The 21,413-nt window shown below is 47.6% G+C and overlaps 1 protein-coding gene across 23 annotated transcripts in view; it reads right to left on the bottom strand.

The window, feature by feature from the left end:
• The window catches only part of ZMYND8 (zinc finger MYND-type containing 8), a 125,390-nt gene that overhangs the window by 24,701 nt on the left and 79,276 nt on the right, over nucleotides 1–21,413 (bottom strand). For 16 of the 23 annotated variants that reach the window (XM_030848748.2, XM_060284159.2, XM_030848761.3 and 13 more), the window contains 5 exons: nucleotides 20,892–21,032; nucleotides 11,930–12,082; nucleotides 8,777–9,289; nucleotides 3,747–4,130; nucleotides 1,623–1,813 (listed from right to left, as the gene is read on the bottom strand). In XM_030848748.2, the coding sequence (XP_030704608.2) occupies nucleotides 1,623–1,813; nucleotides 3,747–4,130; nucleotides 8,777–9,289; nucleotides 11,930–12,082; nucleotides 20,892–21,032 (1,382 nt within the window). The remainder of the gene's footprint in view (nucleotides 1–1,622; nucleotides 1,814–3,746; nucleotides 4,131–8,776; nucleotides 9,290–11,929; nucleotides 12,083–20,891; nucleotides 21,033–21,413) is intronic. The other 7 variants (XM_030848760.3, XM_030848763.3, XM_030848764.3 and 4 more) reach the window with 1 other exon arrangement.

Raw genomic sequence — 21,413 nt, forward strand, 5'->3', positions numbered from 1 at the left:
TCAACAGACGAATGGAAAAAGAAGATGTAGTACAATGGAATATTACTCAGCCATAAAAAGGAACTAAATAGTGTCATTTGTACAGATATAATGGATCTACAGACTGTCATAGAGAGTGAAGTAAGTCAGAAAGAGAAAAACAAATATCGTATATTAACGCATATATGTGGAACCTAGAAAAATGGTACAGATGAACCGGTTTGCAGGGCAGAAATTGAGACACAGATGTAGAGAACAAACGTATGGACACCAAGGGGGGAAAGTGGGGGTTGGGGGGGGTGATGAACTGGAAGATTGGGATTGACATGTATACACTAATATGTATAAAATAGATAACTAATAATAATTTTTTAAAAAAAGAGTTAATGATACTAAGAAGCCCAATAATGAGAATTAGTTAGGCAGCAACATGCTTTCATTTGACGACTACGTATCAAGCATCTGCTGTGTGCCAGACACTGCTCTAAGCCCCAGCAATGAGCAGAACAGATAAAACCCTGTTCCCAGGGAGCTGCCTTTCTGGTGGTTATTCTTACTACCAGGTGGTCTACTGACATGAACCTGCACATCACTCCAGAGCACTCTCATTTGACAGCAAGGAGAACTGAAGCCTTTTCTTTTCCCCCCTACTTTTTGGCTGCACGGTGCAGTATGAGGGATCTTAGCTCCCCAACGAGGGATCGAACCCACACGGCCTGCAGTGGAAGCGCAGAGTCTTAACCACTGGACTGCCAGGGAAGTCCGAGAGCTACAGGCTTTTTATTCACCTGAATTCAACGGTAAGCATAAAAGCGCTTGGCAAATTAAGAGAGAGGGAGCAGGGAAGGAATGGACTGGAGTTTGGGATTAGCAGATGCAAACTGTTATAAATATATAGAATAAACAACAAGGTCTTACTGTACAGCATAGGGAACTATAATCAATATCCTGTGATACACCATAATGGAAAAGAATAACTGAATCACTTTGCTATAGAGTAAAAATTAACACAACATTGTAAATCAAGTATACCTCAATAAAATAAACTTTAAGAGAGAGAGAGAGAGAGAGAGAGAGAAGAAGAGCGAGCCTGCGCCGAGAGGGTGCCCGTGAGTGAACAGACGGCAGGCGAGCCTGCTCACCACACTGCCCGACAAGGAATGTGCCCGAAGTGTGCATGAGTCCGGGAGGGAATCCATCACTCCCCGGTCCACCCTGGTTGCTGGAAAGATCTAAGTGCAGGCATGGAACCTTGCAAGGCTTGCGTTTAAGCCTCTGTCACTTTTGTCCCACACGGCTTCTAAATGCAAACTAACCCCTTGGTCGGTTGTGAACTGAAGGACAGTCATCTGCTTCAGCAGCTTAAGGAAAATCTGTTCCTAATGAGTGACTTGAATGCCGAAGGGTAATTTCGATTCTATGTCATTTTCCTCTTAGAATCTAAGTCCTCTCAGAGGAAGGGTCAGTCCTTTCTATATTTCTCTGCTTACACCCCACATCAGCCCCAAATGGAAGAGTCTGGTCTGAGAGATCCTCAGTAAAAGCAGGGTTTTCCCTCCCAAGCACCCTCTAAAACCTGCAAGGTCATGACCCAAGTGGTTCCTGTTGGGAAGCCAACCCTCCCACGTCCCGCCGGCACTCACTTTGCTAGTGTACTTGGCGATGTCCGCGGCAACATCTGCTGAGGCGGTGGCGATGGGCAGGTCTGCGCTTACTGAAGAGGCGAGGGTGCTCGTGGACCCCGAGCTGGTAACCAGGGGCGACGACTGGGTGCTAGTCACCAGGGTGATGGTGGAGGTGGACGGGCTCTGCGTGATCTCCTTCTGCTGGACAGCTAGGAAAGCAAAGGGTCCTGGTCATCCCACTGCCGCGGGAAGGCCATCCCAGTAGGAAACTGTGGTGGGGAGCAGAGCCTCTGACAAACGCCCTGCGAGTTTCTCTATTTTCAAGTGACAAAGACTCTCTCCTTGGCCAAACCCTAGCCAGGCTCCTCTGAGCTCTTTCTCAACGAGGCTTCCACCTTGGTTTATAAAGACGAATATACTTTCTAACAGCTCAAGGCTGCATCCCTAGGATGACCCTTGCCCCCTTAAGGTCCCTGACTGAGAAAACACAAGGCTGCCGAATGAACTGACTATATATTCCAGCCAACACCTAATGATGGGGCCCATCTCCCAGTCTCTGTGGGAGGGTCGGAGCCTACCTTCAATAGGTACCAGTTAGCAAACCCAGATGTTTCAAATGGACCAACACCCCCTTCCCACTTTATGTAAATTTTCACTTTCTGACTCTTCAGAGCCTCTGCCCACCCCCATCCCTTTTCCCGAATTCTCCCTTTAAAACGCCCAGTCCCCTGTGTACATGTTTAGTTCACGCTGGACTTTTTGCCCTATTGCAATAGTAAAGAGCTGATTGAAATCTGTCTTTACTACTTTAACTAGTGGCCAGCTTTGCTCATCCCTGACAAGATAATCTGGGATTTAAGAATCACACCATCAATGAGCTCCTTCTTGCCAGCACCTAAATTCCCCTGGGGAAGGCTCACTATGCTTAAGGGGGATGAATTCAGAAGACCGGAACTGGTCACCCCAACATGAAATATCCTAGACTCGGTTCTGTCCCAACGACTCTTCAAACAGCGAGATCAATCCAGCTGTACTTCAATGCTGCGAGTCCAATCTTTCAGTCTGCCCTCCCCTCGATCTTTGAAGGGTTTCAACGGGAGCCAATTCAAGAACTGGCTACTCTTCAACCCCACGTCCTGCTGCGACTCTTTTAATAGTCCTACTCACAGGGGTGCACTCAGCATGTGAGAGTTTCAATCAAGGAGCCCAACCTTCAAGGATCTCGATGCAGGTTTCCCAGGGGAACAAGATTCTACATCAGTGCTCACAAGAGTTGGGCCAACGGGTACCCATCAGACGGTTCAGCTTTCCATCAGCTCCAGAGGGAGCCTCCTGCCGGGAGCTATGATCCCGCACTTCAGCAACTGGTTCTTGACGCTTGCTCCTCTTGTGTGTGAGGCTAATCGCTAGTTATTAAGGTAACCTTTGCTAACAACTTCTCACACTGTACTCTTTCCAAAACAATGTCCAGGGGTTCATGGATGTGCACAAGGAAACTTAAACAAAGGTATTCATTGCAGCACTACTTACAACAGGAAAAAAAACTGGAAGCAACCTGTATGTCCATCAGTAGGGGAATACTTTAAATAAACTGTGGAATACTATGCAGCAGTCCAAAAGAATAAGGTAGAGCTGTATGTACTGACATGGACAGACCTCCAAAACATGCTGATGGGGGGAGGGGGGGCACGGAAAAAAGCAAGTATGGTACCATTTTCACGTTTTAAAAAAGAAAAAAGAAAAAAAAGTAATATTTTATGAAGTCACATATATACATAAATATATATGCATACATGCATAAAAAAGATCTTACGGTTAACAGTGACCTCTGAGAAAGGGTGGAGAATGAAATGGCAAATCAATCAGGACAACACATTTTTGTGTCTATGTGTCTACTTCACCCCTTTCTAAGAAGAACATATGCATGTATTTATAAAATGAGAAAAAAAAGAAAAAAGAAAAGTACAAAGCAAGTTGGAAAACAATTTTTAAAAATAATGCCAAATGGAATGTGTGAGGCCTCCAGGATACAGTAACCAGGAAACCAAGGGGAACTGAAAAAATAAAACGATTATTTTTCTCCTGTCCATGTGGCCAAAAAGGGACCGGGCGCCACGGAGAGCAGAAGGGGAGGCTCGGTACCTTTCACGGCCTGTCTGGTCTGATATCTCGTCCCCTGGGAAGACTGAGGCTGCTGGTTTTGCTGCTGGTTTTGCTGCTGGTTTTGCTGCTGCTGCTGGCGCTGCATCTTCTGCATGTGCCACTTTTGGGAGGACGTTTGAAACTTACTTGAGGAGTTCCACACGACCCGCTGCACGGCCGGGGCAGTCTCCTTCGGTAAAAGCGGCCTCTGCTTTTTCACTGGGCTTCCTGTGGCAGCGGCGGCCGGGGCCGTGACCGTGGATGTGGTGCTGGTGGTGGCCGTGACACCAGCCGTGGGAGTTTGGGCAGAAGAGCGGGTGAGGACCGGCGTTTCGGGGGGAGACTGGCTGCCCGCCGTCGTGGATGGTGGAGCTTTACCTACGACTAAAGCCAATGCGTGAAAAAACAAACAAACAAAAAGTGGATTTGACTCGGGCTGGCCTGCAGGGTCTCTACACCACCAAGTTCTGGGTGACCATCAGAGGCTAGCATGCCAAAGACCCCCAGTGAATGGGCACTTACACAATACGCTCAGGCCACTTCGGCAGCATGCCGTATCTTAAAACACCAGCCCCCTTGTGTTCCGTGCACTTGCTCACATCTGAGACGTATGTCAAGGCATCTGGGGGACTGAGGCCAACCTGACCCAGCCCCTGCCCTCAAGTTGCTCACCTACTAGTAGACGACGCAGTGGATGAACAGAATCACTGCAAGTATCTTGTTTTACAAAGTTAAAGTTGGGTAAGCACTTTGAGAAAGACCCAGCCAAAGTCAATCCGGAGATTAAGAGAAACGCTTTCTTTGGCCAGGGAACCTAGAAAGCATGTACCCCAAAGAACCAGACGGCTTCCCATAGGCCAAAGCACTGAATAACAATAAGTGACCCAAAAAGAAGAGTATCTTCTTTAATCTCTTCTGATTCCCTTCAGAACAGTCTCGGTGTGGTCCTGGTAGCCTTGACACCTAACACTAAAGGGAATTCCACCCCAAGGACAGAACCTTCCTCAGCACAATGGTATTTATCTAGAATTTAGATGCTTTTGCTTTTGTTTTGATTGTAGTTATTCCTGTTGCGTCTTTTATGTAGAGCACACTATACTGTTTTACCTACTGTGTGGTGGTCAAGTTTAAGTCTAAAATTGAGTTTTATTTTTTTTTTAAAGAGCTGTTGTTTCATATAAAAATATTAAGTCTGTAATTATACAGGCAGGACTTAGGAATGGCAAAAATAATGAATGCGAGGGACTCAAGTTTGAAAAAAGCTGCCTTTCAGAGTATGTCTCCTGGGAGGAGCTGGGCTATGGGGGTGGAGCGTAGGATTTCAACAGGCAGCAGGGAGAATTTGGAGGGGGACAGCTTTAGCCAAGACATGCTCAGGAATAGACAGCATTTTGGTAAGTGAGGGCAGGCAGTGAGGAGGGCTGGCAAGAAGGCAGGTTAGAGCCAAAAGCACTGAGCAGCGTAGAAGGGGGTGTGACCTCGTGAGTGCTCATCTATAAAAGGGGTGTGTGGTCAGTAATCACTGCAGCAGCCCCTGGCACTGGAGAGGTGAACCTGCCCCCAGAGAGGATTCCCTGGGGTTCACACACAAAACACGGGTGCAAATCAGCACCCTTGATCTTGACAATGTGCCTCGACATCAAACTCTTTAATAAGGATTACACCTGTCTTTTTTAGATTTCTATCACCCAGGAAAGGCATGGGCTTGATTATTCTAGGGGGGATTTTCAGTAAACTGTGGGTTTGGGGAAACCAAGGAGTGTGAGAGGAAAAGACAGGCTGACTTTTCTGACTCGGGGGGTGGGCGGGGGGGTGTCTTCTTGGTGGTTATCACACCTGGGTGGCTCTCCTGCTCCTCTGGGGAAGAGTCCAGCCAAGTTCATGGGCAGGAACACAGGGAGGGCTGGGAGAAGAGCTCTACCTGCAGTGAGGAGCCCCCATCCTTCCCCAGGATGACCTGCCAGATACCGGATACAGCCCCTGCCCCTTCCAGGGGCAGAGGTGGCTTTGAACTTGGCCCTTCTAAAAGCCCCACACCGGGAGGGTCCCCCCAGGCAGGGCTTCTAACCTGCAGAAGCAACTTTAATGCCTCCCTTTTCTGCCATGTGACCAAAAAATATATTGTCCTGGTTGATTAACTAGCCTGGTCCCTCCTTGGGCAAAGGGCAACCGCAAAAAGGTCCTTTTCTCTCTCCTGTCTTGCAAAAGTAAACAGGTGGCTTTGCAGATGGGTAACCAGTCTGCACGAGTCACGGCTGGAGCTCTTTCCCAAATAAAAAAACAGGAGTGTGCAATCTGAAAAGTTTCCAGGCTCGAAGCACTCTTGGGGGGGGGGGGCGGGGGGGTTTCATTTAGACACTAAAACATTTTAATTTCTAGAGGATTCTGATGGTTTATGGAGGCGGGGGAAAGGCCATGGAAAATTCCATTTGTCCTAGAAATTGGGAGTGTATAATCACCTGTAGCCTCAAAAAGGGTGAATTTCTTAGAGGCCAACACTCCAAAAGCGGCCCCATCAAACTAACCTACTTATTCCAGACTTTGGTCACGGTCTTGTACCTTAAAAAAACGACTTTTAAGAGAAGGATGGAAATGACTGATGTTACAGGGTAAGCATAGTAAAGGTTGTTAAGCGAGCTCCTTTGGCCTCTGTTCTCAGAGCACTAGCTAGAAAAGCCATTTTGCTATCTGAGGATTCATATACTGTGCAGAAGCCGCATTCCTAACTGAAGGTCAGTTGGAGGTCACCAAGCACTCTCCAAAACGCCCTTCACTTAATAAACTCATAAGTGAAAGTACATCACTGACACGAAGCTGATTCTTCAAGACCCAAACCACCATCGGGGGGCTCTGGATTTCAGACTAAGCAGTCTTGCCCCAACCCCTGGGAAGCCACTCTGAATTATGTTTCAGAGACATCTTCAGCTTAAAAGTCCACTACACACTCGGGGACTCCTGGAGAAACTTCCTGCAGATACCAGTGGGAGGAAGAGCTCACTTTCATTTAATCAACTGGAATGCTTTTTATTTTGGAGGAAAACATGAGATCTTTTCAGGGACTCATATGTTTCCCTTTTTGCTTTGACTGCTAGGGAGCTCAGAGTCAAAATGGAAGCCCAACTTTGCTAACTCTGAAGGCTGGAACAGTATGTATTTTTGTATACAAATTTTCCCCAGACCTCTCACTATTCTACCTTCATCTTTTACTGATTTCTTGATTTTCATTTTGTTTCTTATCAATTTGTCACAAATTCCTTCTGGAAGGGGCAAAAAACCACAACCAATCAAAAGATCTATTCCAGGGCTTCCCTGGTGGCTCAGTGGTTGAGAGTCCACCTGCCGATGCAGGGGACACAGGTTCGTGCCCTGGTCCGGGAAGATCCCACATGCCGCGGAGCAGCTGGGCCCGTGAGCCATGGCCGCTGAGCCTGTGCGTCCGGAGCCTGTGCTCCGCAACGGTAGAGGCCACAACAGTGAGAGGCCCGCGTACCGCAAAAAAAAAAAAAGATCCACTCCAGAAAGAGAGGAATAGCATAAATGTATCATTCACAGGAACACTACCATCTGTGCCCCAATATTCCCACAAACCTCGTGGAATAAATGCTACTCCTATTGTTTTCTGCAACACTTGAGGTTGTCCCTCAAACCCCAATCCACAAAAGAATCGGATTTTTCAGATGCCATTCATAATTCTAAAGGATGGTGTGATGGGCCATCCTTCCTGTCCCACCCAACTGCCTCTCTCTCTTCCTCCCTTGTACCATTGAGAGACATTCCATCCTCTTTTGATGAACTGCAGGAATTGAGGTTCCAGAACAGGTCACGTTGATACAAACACAGAGGAAAGATTCTCAAAGCCCATCCCCCTCTTGCTTTAAGCAAGCCAGCCTAAGAAATCCCCAGGGGATATAGAACTCAGACATTAGCTCCTGTCAGAAGTTAAGCATAGTCAAAAATGAAACCTGGCTACTCCCTTAAGTAACTCACAAAGTCCATGAGGTTTTATGGCTACAACCTCTAATGTGTCCTTGGGCCATGTTTCTCCTAGCCCTTAATTAATTCTTCATTATCTTTCTCAGGCCTGTCGGAATCCCCTCACCACCCACTAGCCAAACCAGTTGAAAAATGTGCTGACTGCTTCTTCAGTGGGAGGGACATCCTTCAACTCATTCCCAAGTTCCTGCTGGAGGGTTTGCCGACATGCCTGGGCTGCAGCAGGTTTGAGGGCAGCCACTACTGGTTCAGCGGCAGAGAACTGCTGAGCTCAGGCAGTGGGGTTCTCAACTGGGGGCGATTCTGCCCCCAAGGGGACATCCGGCCATGTCAAGACATTTCTGATGGCCACCACTGGGCAAGTGCTACCAGCATCCAGTAAGAAGAGGCCAGGGATGCTGCCAAACATCCTCCAGTGCACAGGACAAAGAATTATCCAGCACAAAATGTCAACGGCGCCAAGGTTGAGAAACCCTGGGCCCATGTCAGTTAATCGCAAATCGCGGAACACCAACTCAGGCAGCATCCTACAATGCCCGTCTGATTTCTAGTGGCTCAAGAACTCAGCGTTCTGGTGCCACCTACCCAAATGGTCTTGTGTTCTGGTAAGAAAAAGCACTTTGAGATGCCTGGGCAGCGTGAGGAGAGGTAAGGGAGGCTAAACTTATCAAGATTTTCCAACTGAACACTTCTAACAATTTCAGCCTTGTCAAATGTCTAAATGTTGACAAACACTTTAGGGAAATGAGCGAGCCTACTGGAAAAGAAGCTGCTGAGGCTAAAAATGACCTAACAGCTAGAAGCAACTACTTTCTAAGAGACTTATTTTTCTGTGCTCAAAATCAGCCACATTGGGTACTGAGCAGGTGAAAAGTCCTGGTCCAGCTCAGTAACTAGCTAGGTGACCTGGAGCCAATCCAAGCTTTGCTACGCCACCCTTTGTGATGGGAGAGGGTCACCTGACTTGAGATAACACAAATTGCAAGGTGGCATTCTAAAACCAAATCAAGAAACCAGAAACGGGTACAATCACTTACCCTCCTGCTTGGGAGACGGTTCTTTGGGTTCCTTCTTATTTTTTCGACCCTCCCGCCCAGAATGGTCTTCTCCTAAATCTATGACAAGTTCGCTCTCTGAATCGGAGTCCAGGCCCAAATGCACTGTTGGGGAATCCGTCTCATCTTTTCCCTTCAGCTTATCCTTTGTGGGATGAGGCAAGGGTTTTGCTTTGTCTGAAAAGTCCTTGTCGGGCTGAGGGCTAGTCTTCTCCTTGGCCAAGCCTGGGTCTGCTTTCTCGCTGGCTGGCGACGTGCTGACTTTCAGCTCCTCTTTTGTCTCCATGGGGTTTGCCAGTTTGGGCTTTTTTTTGACAGCAGATGGCTCTTTGTCCATCTGAGCATCCTCTTTGTCTTCGGCATCTTCCGGCTCATTCTTGGACCTCTGCTCCTCATCACTGATAGAGTCACTACCGCTACTATCTGACTTCTCGGAATCCTCAGAATCGCTGTGTTCTACAGCCGTATAAACATCTTCTGAGATTTCATTTATGCCTAAATTCAAAAAGAAAACCCAGCATGTGGCGTACTCACAAAATAAAGAGCAGGACCAAAAAATCACAACCATTTTCCACGCCCAACGCTGGAATAAAAAAAAAAAAAACATTTCAAATCGCATCACACTGGCCTGGTGGGGTTAGCAGTGCGCTCAAGCTGCAGCTGACGACAGCCGACAAATGGAACTTGTCTGCAAAGGGTTTTAGTTATTGACATTCAAAGATGACATGGGACCAAACAACATGAATTTCGAAGTTATCCAGAGCTCAATCTTTGCATTATGGATAACTCACTGGGACACTGACAATGGGAGGGATGGAAGGGAAGGAATGCCAGACCTGCGCTGTTAAAACAGATCCATTTTACGGATTAGAAAATAGAGACCCAGAGAAATCACTTGTTCTAGGACACAAAGAAAACCAAGACAGAGAAGCGAGACCAGAACCCTGGGCTCCTGACTCGCCACCAACACTCTTCCCACAAATTCCCAAACCGTTAAAGTCCTTTACCCTTTGTGTCCAGAACTCAAAGAAATAAACCAAAGCCTTAAAGCGGAGGCTGCAAACTCATAGCCCATGAGCCACATCTGGCGAGCAGACGTGTTATTTAGGAAGCAATGGTTTGACCCAATGCTTTTGGGTATTTTGTTATTTGTTGGCTTTTTTTTTTTTTTTTTAAACTTAGAACTTGCTGGCCAATTCACAAATCAGGAGATTTCACAGAAATCAAGATGGCGGGCTTGTGCTGAAACAGCAGAAGATCTGGCCTCTCTGGGTCACAGGCCTGCAAGGCTCACTGGGGCTGAGAGCCACTGGCCCCTTCAGGTGGGGGAGTACTGCCTACAGGTGACCCAGCTGCCCGGTCCCCATCTTGCTCCCTGAACTGAGGCAGAGTCAACTGTCATTGTGTTTGCATTGTTTTTCTACATGCAATGGAGTCAAGAGGAAAGTCATCCATTTCCATGTCTCTATCAAAAGGGAAAAAGATAAAACAGCAGGAGTTTCATACATATACAGACAAAAATGGGCAAAAGTATATTTCTAACAACAGTTCCATTTAACCCATTTATGTTTCCTGCTCTCGGGAATGGGTGTCATCCGTCTGTAGGTAAATAATGCTACACCCTAAAATTTTGAAAAGGAAATCCCCATCAGCTCTGTGTTTCCCTCATTCTAGAGCAACGGTTGTCGTGAGTGGGGTCACTATCCTGACCCAGACACACGGAAAGGAAACTCTTAAAAGGGTAAGAGCCATGAACAGCCCCACAGGATCATGAGTGAATTATACCCACTTCCTCCAGGGCTCAGTCAAAACTGAAAGAATCAAAACACAAAAACCCAGATCTGGTTTAACTTCTGGATCCTAGGGCTTATGCGACTGTTAACTAATGGTCGGATGCCAGGACAAGCATGACCACACATGTGATAGGAAAAGCTTGGGTACTGGAGCCCAAAGGATATGAATTCAAATCCTGCTCCTCTGCTTTTATTCGCTGTGTGACCCTGAACGAATGAACTACCTCTCTGAGACTCAGTTTCTTCACCTGAAAATGGTGTTGATAATAGTATCGACCTCCCAGGACAATCTATGCACAGTGCATGGGGCATAGGAAGCCCTCGGTAAATGGAAATATTAAAATTCTTATTAACAGTAATAAACCAAGGAGTTAGACCAGCTGCATGGAAGGACCCAAGAGGGGTGTCTAAATGGCCTACAAAATTTCATCCAAACAAGCAACCCAGCAAGGAATGCTTTCCTCTGACAGCCTGGATGACTCCCAACTATAACTCTTTTCTCACCCAAAGGTCCAGAGAAACCACTGACATGTAAACCTCACCTTGGACTGGCTTTCTCTCCTGAGACCCAGCTGGCCCCTACTTCTTTATAAATACCTTCCTGGCTTTATTTACCTATTCAACAAATATTCCAGAGCATTACTATGTGTATAAGACCAAGTACACCTTGGAGAAGGCAAATCCTTATAAGGCAACCTCCCTGCCCTCAAGGAGCTTCCAGTCTAGTTTGGGAGGGATACCACCACACAAAGGAACCACTGATGTTTCAGAGACATGAAGTAGCAAAGGAGGGCAGATGGGGAGGGCAGTCAGGGGAGACTTCCTGGAGGAGGTGATGCCCGAGCTCAGCCTTTGGGACAGGACTCAGGTAGGCAGTGTAAGAAAGCAGCAGCACAGGGAAGAGGAAGGGAGGCGACAGATACAGAAGCAGGATGGATGTGCCGAGGGGGAAGCGGCCTAGCCTGGAGGGGGAGGGTTTGTGTTGGACACTTGTGGGATACACTTGACCCTGAAGTGGACACACTGACGTGAGCAGAGAGGAAGCACAAAGGCAAGCTCAGGAGGCTCTTTCTGCTTCCAAACTTTCTTACAACCTGCACCTCGAGTTGGCAGGCCGCCACAAAGAATACACTCTGAGGAATTCAAAAAGCCCTTCTGAACAATTAACTAGCAAATCTGAAATATTCTGCCATGAGTAGAAATCTATTTTTGTTGAACAAACAACTCAAGGTTAAACCAGCTGCTAAAAAGGCAGCCAGGATGGGGCTTTAATTTCATCCGGGTGGTTTCCCTAAAAAGAGTAATGATGATGATGATGAGGTAAGCAAACCGAGAGACATACCTAATTGTGCTTTGCAACTCTCTATCGTCTTATCAAGATTTAGCTGGAATCTGCTGCGAATCTGCCGCTTGGGAGAGATGAGAGGCACAGGGGCCGACTGCTGCTGGACCGACTCACTCAGCTCCTTCAGATCCATCTCGGCCTTGCTTCGATCTGGAAGACACCATCACACCCTCGTAAGACCAGGCACTGGAGGGAATAGCAGACAATGCTCATCACTTAGCTTCCTCCTCAAAAACACCCTTAGGAGCCCGGGAGGAAAAAAACCTAAGACGTTTTTGTCATTCGTCCCAACGATATCATCTGCTCGATGGCCTGGGCTCACTTGGAGATAAGAGCCTGAGAGAACATTTGGCAGGTTTCTACTGAACCATCGCCTGGGTTGCTTTCCATGGTGAAAATGCACAATCCCAGCCAGAAGGCTGGTTGTCTGTGACACTCAGCATCATTATGGATCCTCCAAAGCCAAAGGTTACAGTAATATGTTCAATCTCAACAGCAGCAGATAAAGTGACACTGAGTCTGGCCAGTTTGCTTTGAATTCCAGGCCCAGATCAGAGAGGGCTTGTATCCGAGAGAGGCGCCGAGCCTCCCTCGCAGAGAACACATTGATAAGAGAGAGAACCAGCTCCTTGTTTACCATGGAGACTTCAATCTTCATTCTTAGTTGACTTAGTCTGGAGCTCAAATTAGAAAGAAAGAGAACACACAAGGTAGGCAGACCCTCCAGCCAGTGTGCTGTACCTCCCTTTGACTCACAGCATCTATCTGAGGAATGGGGAACAGATTAGCCTTGGATATGAACCTGTGTCTTCTTGCTTCACTCTAACCCCAGGCAAAGGTCTCTGCCTAATGACTCAGGCCCAGAGGTCCTACTTCCGCTACTTCTGCCATGGGTTCTTTGCACGACCAAACTGGCCCAGGTTCCAAAGGGTCCGTGAGCTTGCACTTCTTGAATTCCTTCCCCACCTCCTCTGCTGCCTCCTCTAGTGGCCCCCAAAATATAAAAAGGGGACCAAATGGTGGTGACTGCAAAGGCTCAGAAAGCAATGAGAGAGACTGTCTTTCGCCCTGGCATCCCCTCCAACAGACCCTCGCGCAGAGAATGCGGGTGTCCAACCTACCCTGGCCAATCCGAGAAAGCAGGTCCGAAAGGATGTGGCATCCACCAAGGGCAAAGATAAGCCACCTGTGAGCTGGTTCTACCAGCTGTGAGCTCACTCCCTGACTTCTCTCCACCCCCCTGCTACCCTCCACCCCAAACCATCAGGCTGTTACAGAGACCGAGATGCAGACTCAGAGCTGGATTGCAAAGGCCCTCCAAAGCCTGCGCTCTCCCCACTCGACCTGACCCTCGCACCCTGCCCTACACCCAGGAAGGGACGCGTGCTCTCACAACGCATACCGGAGATTCATTCCTTTAAGGGGATCAGAGGTCTCCCCAAAGCCCCACCCAACTCACTCGTAGGTGATTGGAGCCACAAATCGCTCCCATTTCATTCATCACCATAATGAGGTAAGATGAGAAAGGGCCCTGTCCCCAAAACACACTTGCGGTTCGTCACCAGGGAGACCAAAAGTGAGCTTTCTAAGCAAACAGGGACACCATCCTTGTCATTAAAGAAATGGCTCTTAAAAAACATCCCCGTGTGTGCGCATGTGCATGCATGTGTCTGTCTGGTGTGTGTGCATGTGCTGATCGGGGACTCTTCAGAGAACCTATCAAGGCCAGCATTGAAGATGCTTGCGGGGGGACGGTTGAATGCACAACTATTTCAGACGAGGGAAGAATATTCAATTTTACTGGAGAAGCACCTTACAAAGAGAACAGAGAGAGTGAAACAGGGATAGAACAGCAAAAACAGGAGGAAGAGGAGAAGGACTGGGGAACATAGAAAGAAAAAAGGGAAGATCCAATTAAACAGCAGTATGATCAGGACTTACGGACTTCAACACCTGAGCTGCAAACATGACAGTAGAAGGGGAAAGACAGGAGGCCCGTCTGGTCATTTCTGCTCTCAGAAATGAGGAAGCACACTGCATTCTGGAGGGAAAAGGCAGCCTTTTCAAGCATCAAGCTGGAAAAGAAGTATCTCACAAAAATACTTCCCATGAAGGGGGGTAGCAGGAGATGGCAGTGCTGCCCACGTGACAGGAGGACACTCTGTCCTCAATAACACTCCCATGTGGTTAGATTCCACACAGCAGTTACCAGGCAGGGGTCAGCCAACTTTTTCCATAAAGGGCTGGAGAGTAAATTAAATTAGGCTTTGCAGGTGTACAGGCTCTGCTGCAAAAGCAACCATAAAATGATGTGCTAAATAAATGGATGTGGCTATGTTCCAATAAAACTTTATTTACAAAAACAAGTCGGGGGCCAGACTTGGTCCACAGGCTGGAAATTTTGCCAGCCCCTGTACTAGTCCAGTGACTGCTAACCTTAGCTGCACACTGAGATCGCCCCCCTCCCAGCCCGGAGCTTTAAAGAAAAAAATCCTGATGCCTCAGCCCCACCCCCAGAGACTGAATTCACTGGCGAGGGGGAGGCCTGAGTATTGGCCCTTTAAAAGTTCCCCAGGTATTCTAATTGGCAGGTTAGGCTGTGAGCCCCTGTACTGGACCAATCCTGTCTGTGAGTAAAGGAAATGCCTCATGATTTGCCTTAACCCTTGTGTACCTAAACCTCGGGGATCATAAAAATAGATCTACACATCACCAGAATAATCGAGTATGTGTGTGCACACGCGTGTATACCGGTGTGGGTCTGCAGTAAATGCAATCTCTTAACTTTAGCCTAAAGCCTGAATATTCATAATCAAGAGGAATGAAAAGAAGGTGAAGCATTTCATTTCACAAAATAAGGTTTCTCGGGTCAATGAGCCACCGTAACGTTTATTCTAAGAAGAAACCACCGAAAGCCTGGGAGGGGGCTAATCATCAGGTCCCTGGGAGCAGACTTTTAGGAGTTTAGCCAAATGTAATTATCTTTCTCCAACTTTCAGCTGTGTGTGAACTCGACTCTCCTCCGCAAGGAGAAAAGAAGAGCTTCTCTTTCTCATTTAGCTCCTAGCAGCTTATCAGGACTCCTTCCACCTCTGCCCTTCTATATCGGGAATATCTGCGGAATCCACCCTTGCTGCCAACATTGTGAACTTTTCAGCTGATATGAAGACAGCTGAGGCTATAAGTGGAAACCGGGGATAAAAAAAAAAAATACCCGCACTAGAGAAAAGAGGCACGATCTTCCATTGCTGGAGGGAGCGTGAATCAGAGCCACCCTTTAGAGGGCGATCTAGCAGCCTCTCTCCAAATGTCAACAGCACATGGCCTCTGACCGTCAGGTTCCACTTCTAGGAATGTATCCTGCGGATTCACTCCCACGTGGGCACAAGGGTCTTCACTGCAGCTATTTCCAACAGCAAAAAATGGAAAACTACTCAATAAATAAGGTGCCTGGATAAATAAGTTACAGTTTACCTTTAAACGGAAAAAAATACAGCTGCTAAAATAACACAGGGGCAGAGCTCTCTACGTGGTGATATGGAAAGCCCATCTGTTTAAGGAAAAGGAAAATAATCAGTAAAGGACATTAGCATTGGTGTGTGGGAGAAAAGAAGGAAAGGGAATACAGAGATACAAATATATGTGTTCTTGGGGCTTCTCAACGCTGACATGTGGAGCTGGATAAGTCTTTCTTTTGCGGGGTGGGGAGGTCAGGGTAAGGGCCGGGAGCTGTCCTGGGCACTGTAGGATGTTTGAGAGCAACCCTGGCCTCCACCCACTAGATGCCAGTAGCACCCATATCCCAGTTGGGATAATAAACAGGTGTCTAGACATTGCCAAATGGGGACCAAATCACCCAGGCTGATGTCTAGAAGCGCTCCCCAAGGAGACTAAAAAAGAGCCAACAGGGTCAGAGGATGACAAAACAAAAAAAAAGACCCAACAGTGGTCACTCTTTTTTTGGGGGTGAATAAGGGGGTCACAGAGACAGGTGATCAGAGGTTACAGGTAGACTGGCTTTTCATTAGACATCTTTCTGTACTTTGAAATTTCTCTTACCGTGTGCATTCATTACTTATAAAAACAAAACTTTTTTTCTTCAATTGTGTAACTCCACAAAAATCAGAAGGCCCTAACGGACAGCCGAGCCATCGCCACGGTGCCCTGACGGAAGACAAGCCACTATGAGGTGAGAGGAACAGCCATCAAAACAAAATGTTTTAAAAGAAAACTATAAGCACTTCTTTTTTTTTAGTTTAAAAAAAAAAATCTCCTTTATTCAAAAGGTGTAGGCAGACTATAACGAATGGTCTTCTAGGAGGCACAAAACAGCAGCTCCGTCAAGGGAACAACGTCCTTCAGACGAGAGACCCTGGCAGACGCTCTTATCCATCAGTCAAGCAGAGACCTTCCCCACCTTGTTCACTATTTTTTAAAAAAATATCAAGACAACATCTGGGCAACCGGGGTACCCAGCCCTGCATCCACATCCTCAAAGTCTCACTTTCTGCAGAGAAAAGAAAGCAGGCCTGACAACAGCAACAGTGGAAGAATAAACAAGCAGAAAGCCTTCAGGTCTGACTACGTTCCATCGTCGGCATCTCTGACGGAGCATCAAGGCACATTTCTGTCACTAACAGGACGACTCAACTGCTGCGTTTGTTGAGCCAAAAGCAAACACCGTGTGCGAGAGGAGAGAGGATTCCCAGAGAAAGCACACAGGAGTCTAGAGGAAGGAAAGAACCACTCTGGTCCCCTCTCCCCCTGTGCCATAAACTCTTTCTTATTCGGGACTTATTTTGTAACTGCCGTAGAGGCACAGAAGGGGGCTGGAACCTAGCCTGGCTCCTTATTTTAGAGCAGAGAGAAGGGGCCCAAGACAGCAAATGAGGCCCGGTGTGTTGGCGTGCAGGGCCTTCCCCTCCGTCATGCAGCAAAATAAATCGTAAGAGTAAAGCCCACGGGCTGGTGGTTGTATTTTTGGTTGTACTTGTTTCTTTGGCCTAAATAGAGATTTTTATTTTTACTTTTTATTTTTGATCCTGCACCTTGCGGGATCTTAGTTCCCCAATCAGGGATCAAACCCACACCCTCAGCAGTGAAAGCACCGAGTCCTAACCACTGGACCACCAGGGAATTCCAAATAGAGGTGGGTTTTTTTTGTTGTTTTTTGCGGAACGCGGGCCTCTCACTGTTGTGGCCTCTCCCGTTGCGGAGCACAGGCTCCGGACGCGCAGGCTCAGTGGCCATGGCTCACGGGCCCAGCCGCTCCGCGGCATGTGGGATCTTCCCGGACAGGGGTACGAACCCGTGTCCCCTGCATCGGCAGGCGGACTCTCAACCACTGCGCCACCAGGGAAGCCCCCAAATAGAGGTTTTTAATGAAACTGACGGTCAACTTTTAAAACCTAGAAGAGTTCACATAAAAAATCTGGATTGCTGTTTTTTCTTGAAAATTCAGAGTTGGACAGCACAGGTTCAACTTGTGGGAGCTGCTTCCTTTAGAAAGCCACTTTGTCCTTCATGCGACCGTCCATCCAAACCTTCACCTGACCCCTGACCCTACAGCTGGGCAGACTAACCCAGCAGCACAAAAAGGCACAGTGGCGAGGGCCCATGAAAATCAAAACACGCCCTTGTCCTGCAGCGTTTCAGTTCTCGTATCTCAGTTAAAAGTCCAAGATACACACAGACAAGCCCGAGTCTAAAGGCCAAACTCAACCACAAACCACGTGTTGATCCTGGGTAGGTAACTTTGCTTCTCTGTGCAATGGGGTTATTACCTTACCTTGAAGGTCACTGTAAGTGACCTTCAGTGTAAGTCACTGAAAGTAAAATTCACCTTTTGGAGAATATATGACTTTTAACGCCTGCAATAGATGCGAGTAGCCACCAGCACAAACAGAATGCAGAACAATTCCATCTACCAAAGAATCCCTTTGTGATGTGTAGTCAAACCCTCCCCAACTCCCAGCAAGCACTGATCTTTCTTCCATCTCCGTAATTTTGCCTTTTCCAGTTTTTTTTTTAATGAAACACTGTTTTGTTAGATATAATGATGTCATTATGATCCCTAGCACTGTCTCATTTCTGTCTGTTCAAAGCAGTTACATGGATGCCAGACATCAAGTCCCATGAGAATTATTCAGCATTTCCCTCCACTTTCTTATTTTTCTACCCATCCACGGCACTTTTCACCAATCCCTACCTGATCCTCTTGCCACTGGGTAACTGAAATTCCTACCCATAAAACGCCACATTCCCTATGCATTTGTTTCCGCTGACAAAACGAGGCATTGGTCCCAGGAATGGAAAGAGCTGGCGGGGAGCTTCTGCACAGGAGAGCCGTGTACTCTGCCGTGCCCACCTCCAATACACACCCCACGAAAAAAACCTTTCACTCCCACGCGTGGGTCAAGCCAAATGGAAAAACCCAGAGCATCACACAGACGCCCAAGGACAGCCCGGTTTACGGAAGGAGCTACTCCTGCCACACATGACTGGCAGAGAGGAAGCACGACTGTGAGAACGTCTCTGTACAGCTTTCTTTTCGGGGGTGCAGAGGTGGGAGGAGGGTGTGAGAAAGCAAACCACACTGCTGAGAACGATGAGTGTTCCCCAGGGGAACGGATGGGTCCCCGTGGGTTCAAGTGAAGAATTCCCACCAGCCAACCTGAGCTGGAGCCCCTCAAGCCACCACCCGGACTGTCCCATCACTTCCGGGCTGCACGACCTGGTGACCTGGGTAAATGAGGCCCCAGCCTCCATGGAAACACAGGCTCCCTCCAGCCCGGCCACCTCTGGCTCTGTAATCCCAGATCCTAGGGTCGCCTCTCCAGGGCTCTGTTTCTCCATCCGAAAATGACATCTCAGGACAAGATGAACCCAGAGGGCTGTGACCACCAGAGGCTGTGGATTCAGGCCGGAGCATCACTCCACAAGGGTGGCCGCCCCTCCCTTCCTGAAACCCGGTATACTCAAGGCCTCCGGAGTAGGCCACACTCCCCGAGTGTTGCTTTCTCCTCGGTCCCCTGCGCTTTCTCAGCCTCCTCTGCTCACTTTTCCTGAGGTCTAACACGTGCAAGCGGCCCAGGCCCCTCACTCCTTCTTTATGCTCTGGACCAGGGTCTCTCAGCCTCAGCACTACTGCCACTGCGGCTGGATAATCCTCTGTCGTGGTGGGCTCTGTCCCACGCGTTGTAGGAAGTTTAGCAGCATCCTTGGTCTGCAACCACTAAAGGAATGCCAGCAGCGTCCCCCACTCTCCACCTCCCCTGAGTTATGAGAACTACTGCTTGAACCCAATCCCACGTATAAATCAAGATTCCCAGAATTACACCTCCTGCCCTGACCTGGCCTGACTCAGCCTCCAATTGCCTTCATGACCTCTCCACCTAGGAATTTAGCTGGCATCTCAAACTTACAGAATCGAAAGCTGAACTCTTGGCTCCCACTCTCCTGCCATAACCAAATCTGTCAACACAGGCGCAACCCAGTAAATCTCTGCTGGGGGGGCCTGTACTAGATGCTAGTGGTGAGAGCCCACCCCACCCCCACGTTGTAACAACCGAAAATGTCTCTGGACACTGCTAAGTATCCTCTGGGGGGTCGGGGGAACTGCCCCTGGTTAAGAATGGCTGACACAGGCTCTTCCCAACACAACACCCTGAGAGGTCCTTCCAAAATGCCCAGTCAGTTCACATCCCTCCTCTGCTCAAATGGTCCCACACCAAGGTCCATGAGGTCCCTGTGTTCTCTGACCTCATCTCCCCTTCACCCACTAGGACACGTCACCCGGGCTTCCTTGCCATTCCTATAACACACCAAGTTCATCCTGACCCTAAGGCCTTGGATTTCCTGTTCCTTCTAGAATGTTCTTCCTCTGAACACCGACATGGCTGGGTTTTCTTGTCATGCAAATCCTTGGCCAGGTATCACCTCCTCAGAGGCCTTCCCTAACCACTGCCTCTTGCTCCTCCCACCCCCATCCTGCCCAGCTCTCTCCTTGTCATATGAATACCTTTTACCTTCCATGATGACCTGACCTCTCTTAGTTTTTTTAGCTTGATTATTATTTCTCCCTCTCTAGAACCAAGCTGTGTAAGAGAGCAGGGCCCTCACTCACCACTGTCCGCCCCAGGTCTAAAACAGTGCACAGCACATAACAGATGCTCAATAAAAATCAGGGCTCATGACTGAATGGCTTAATAAAATAGCTTCCTAGTTGGGTGTTTAGCATTTCTGGTGCTAATTTTTGTTAAAGACTTTGGCCTAAGGTAATGCTTTCAAAAGAACCAACTGAAACTCAATGAGTTTAAAAAAAAAACAAAAAAACTACTACATCAAGGATGAAGACTAGCATTAAAAAAAAAAAAGAATTAAAACAATATGTCAGAACACACTATACATAAGAAAAGTAAACACTGAATCATAAAACAATATATACCGTGTGTGTCTGTGTGTGTGTGTCTGTGTGTGTGTGTGTGTATATACACACATATATATATAACTTTAAATATACGTATTTACAAATATAAGAACTGTGTTACTGTGGTCCAAGGCTATAAACACTGGCCTAAGGTATTTCAAGATAAAACAGCCTTGCATGTCAACAAGCTCTGGGAAATCCCTTGCTAGTTCCTTGTACTGATCTCTCTTCATCTCCATCCACTGTACCTTTTCAAAATTTTGTACACAGAAAAGAGTTCAGGGTTCAAGAACCACACACAGGGACTTCCCTGGAGGTTCAGTGGTTAAGACTCCACACTTCCAACGCAGAGGACACAGGTTCGATCCCTGGTCAGGGAACTAGGATCCCACATGCCGTGCGGCCAAAAAAAATTAAAATACCAATCTTTTTTTTTTAAAAAAAAAAGAACCACACACAAAAGAGGACATTACAACTTGCAGAAATACTCATAGCTGCTACGGAAAGAGGCTTCCCCAAATTCCAACTGACCCAGGTTAAGATTCAGGATGCTTCCCGTGGTGGACGTCTTGTCTGTTTTCGTCGTGATTGGTGTTGATACTTGAGGAGAGAAAGGTTTCGGGCTGCCAGATAAACTCCCCGCTTGTCCTGTCTTGGTGGAGGCTGGTGAAGCTGAAAAAGTAAGTTACTCGTTAAAAGACAGATTTACAAATAAAGAAACATATAAAGCTTGTAGGTGTGGGGCAGGGAGGAGAGTACAGAAATTCTATTTGATTTCAACCAGGCCGCCAGAGCAACAGAGGGGGTTGGAGCAGGAAGGGCTGGCTATGTAATTCAAGCAAAGGGCTTTAACCCGATGTTAAAGCCACGAAGGAAGAAGGCCGCCCCAGTCATTCTATTAAACACAAAGCTCTAAGACAAATCGGCTAAGCTGCCACTGAAATTGGTTTGGCCCATTCACGGGTGTAAATCTCAAAACAAACAGCGATTAAACCAGCCCCCGCCTCGGTCCAGATGCAGAGACCAGAGCCAAGCTTACAAATGGCATGTCGT

Source organism: Globicephala melas, chromosome 15 (assembly GCF_963455315.2).
Source record: "Globicephala melas chromosome 15, mGloMel1.2, whole genome shotgun sequence".
Lineage (NCBI taxonomy): Eukaryota > Metazoa > Chordata > Mammalia > Artiodactyla > Delphinidae > Globicephala > Globicephala melas.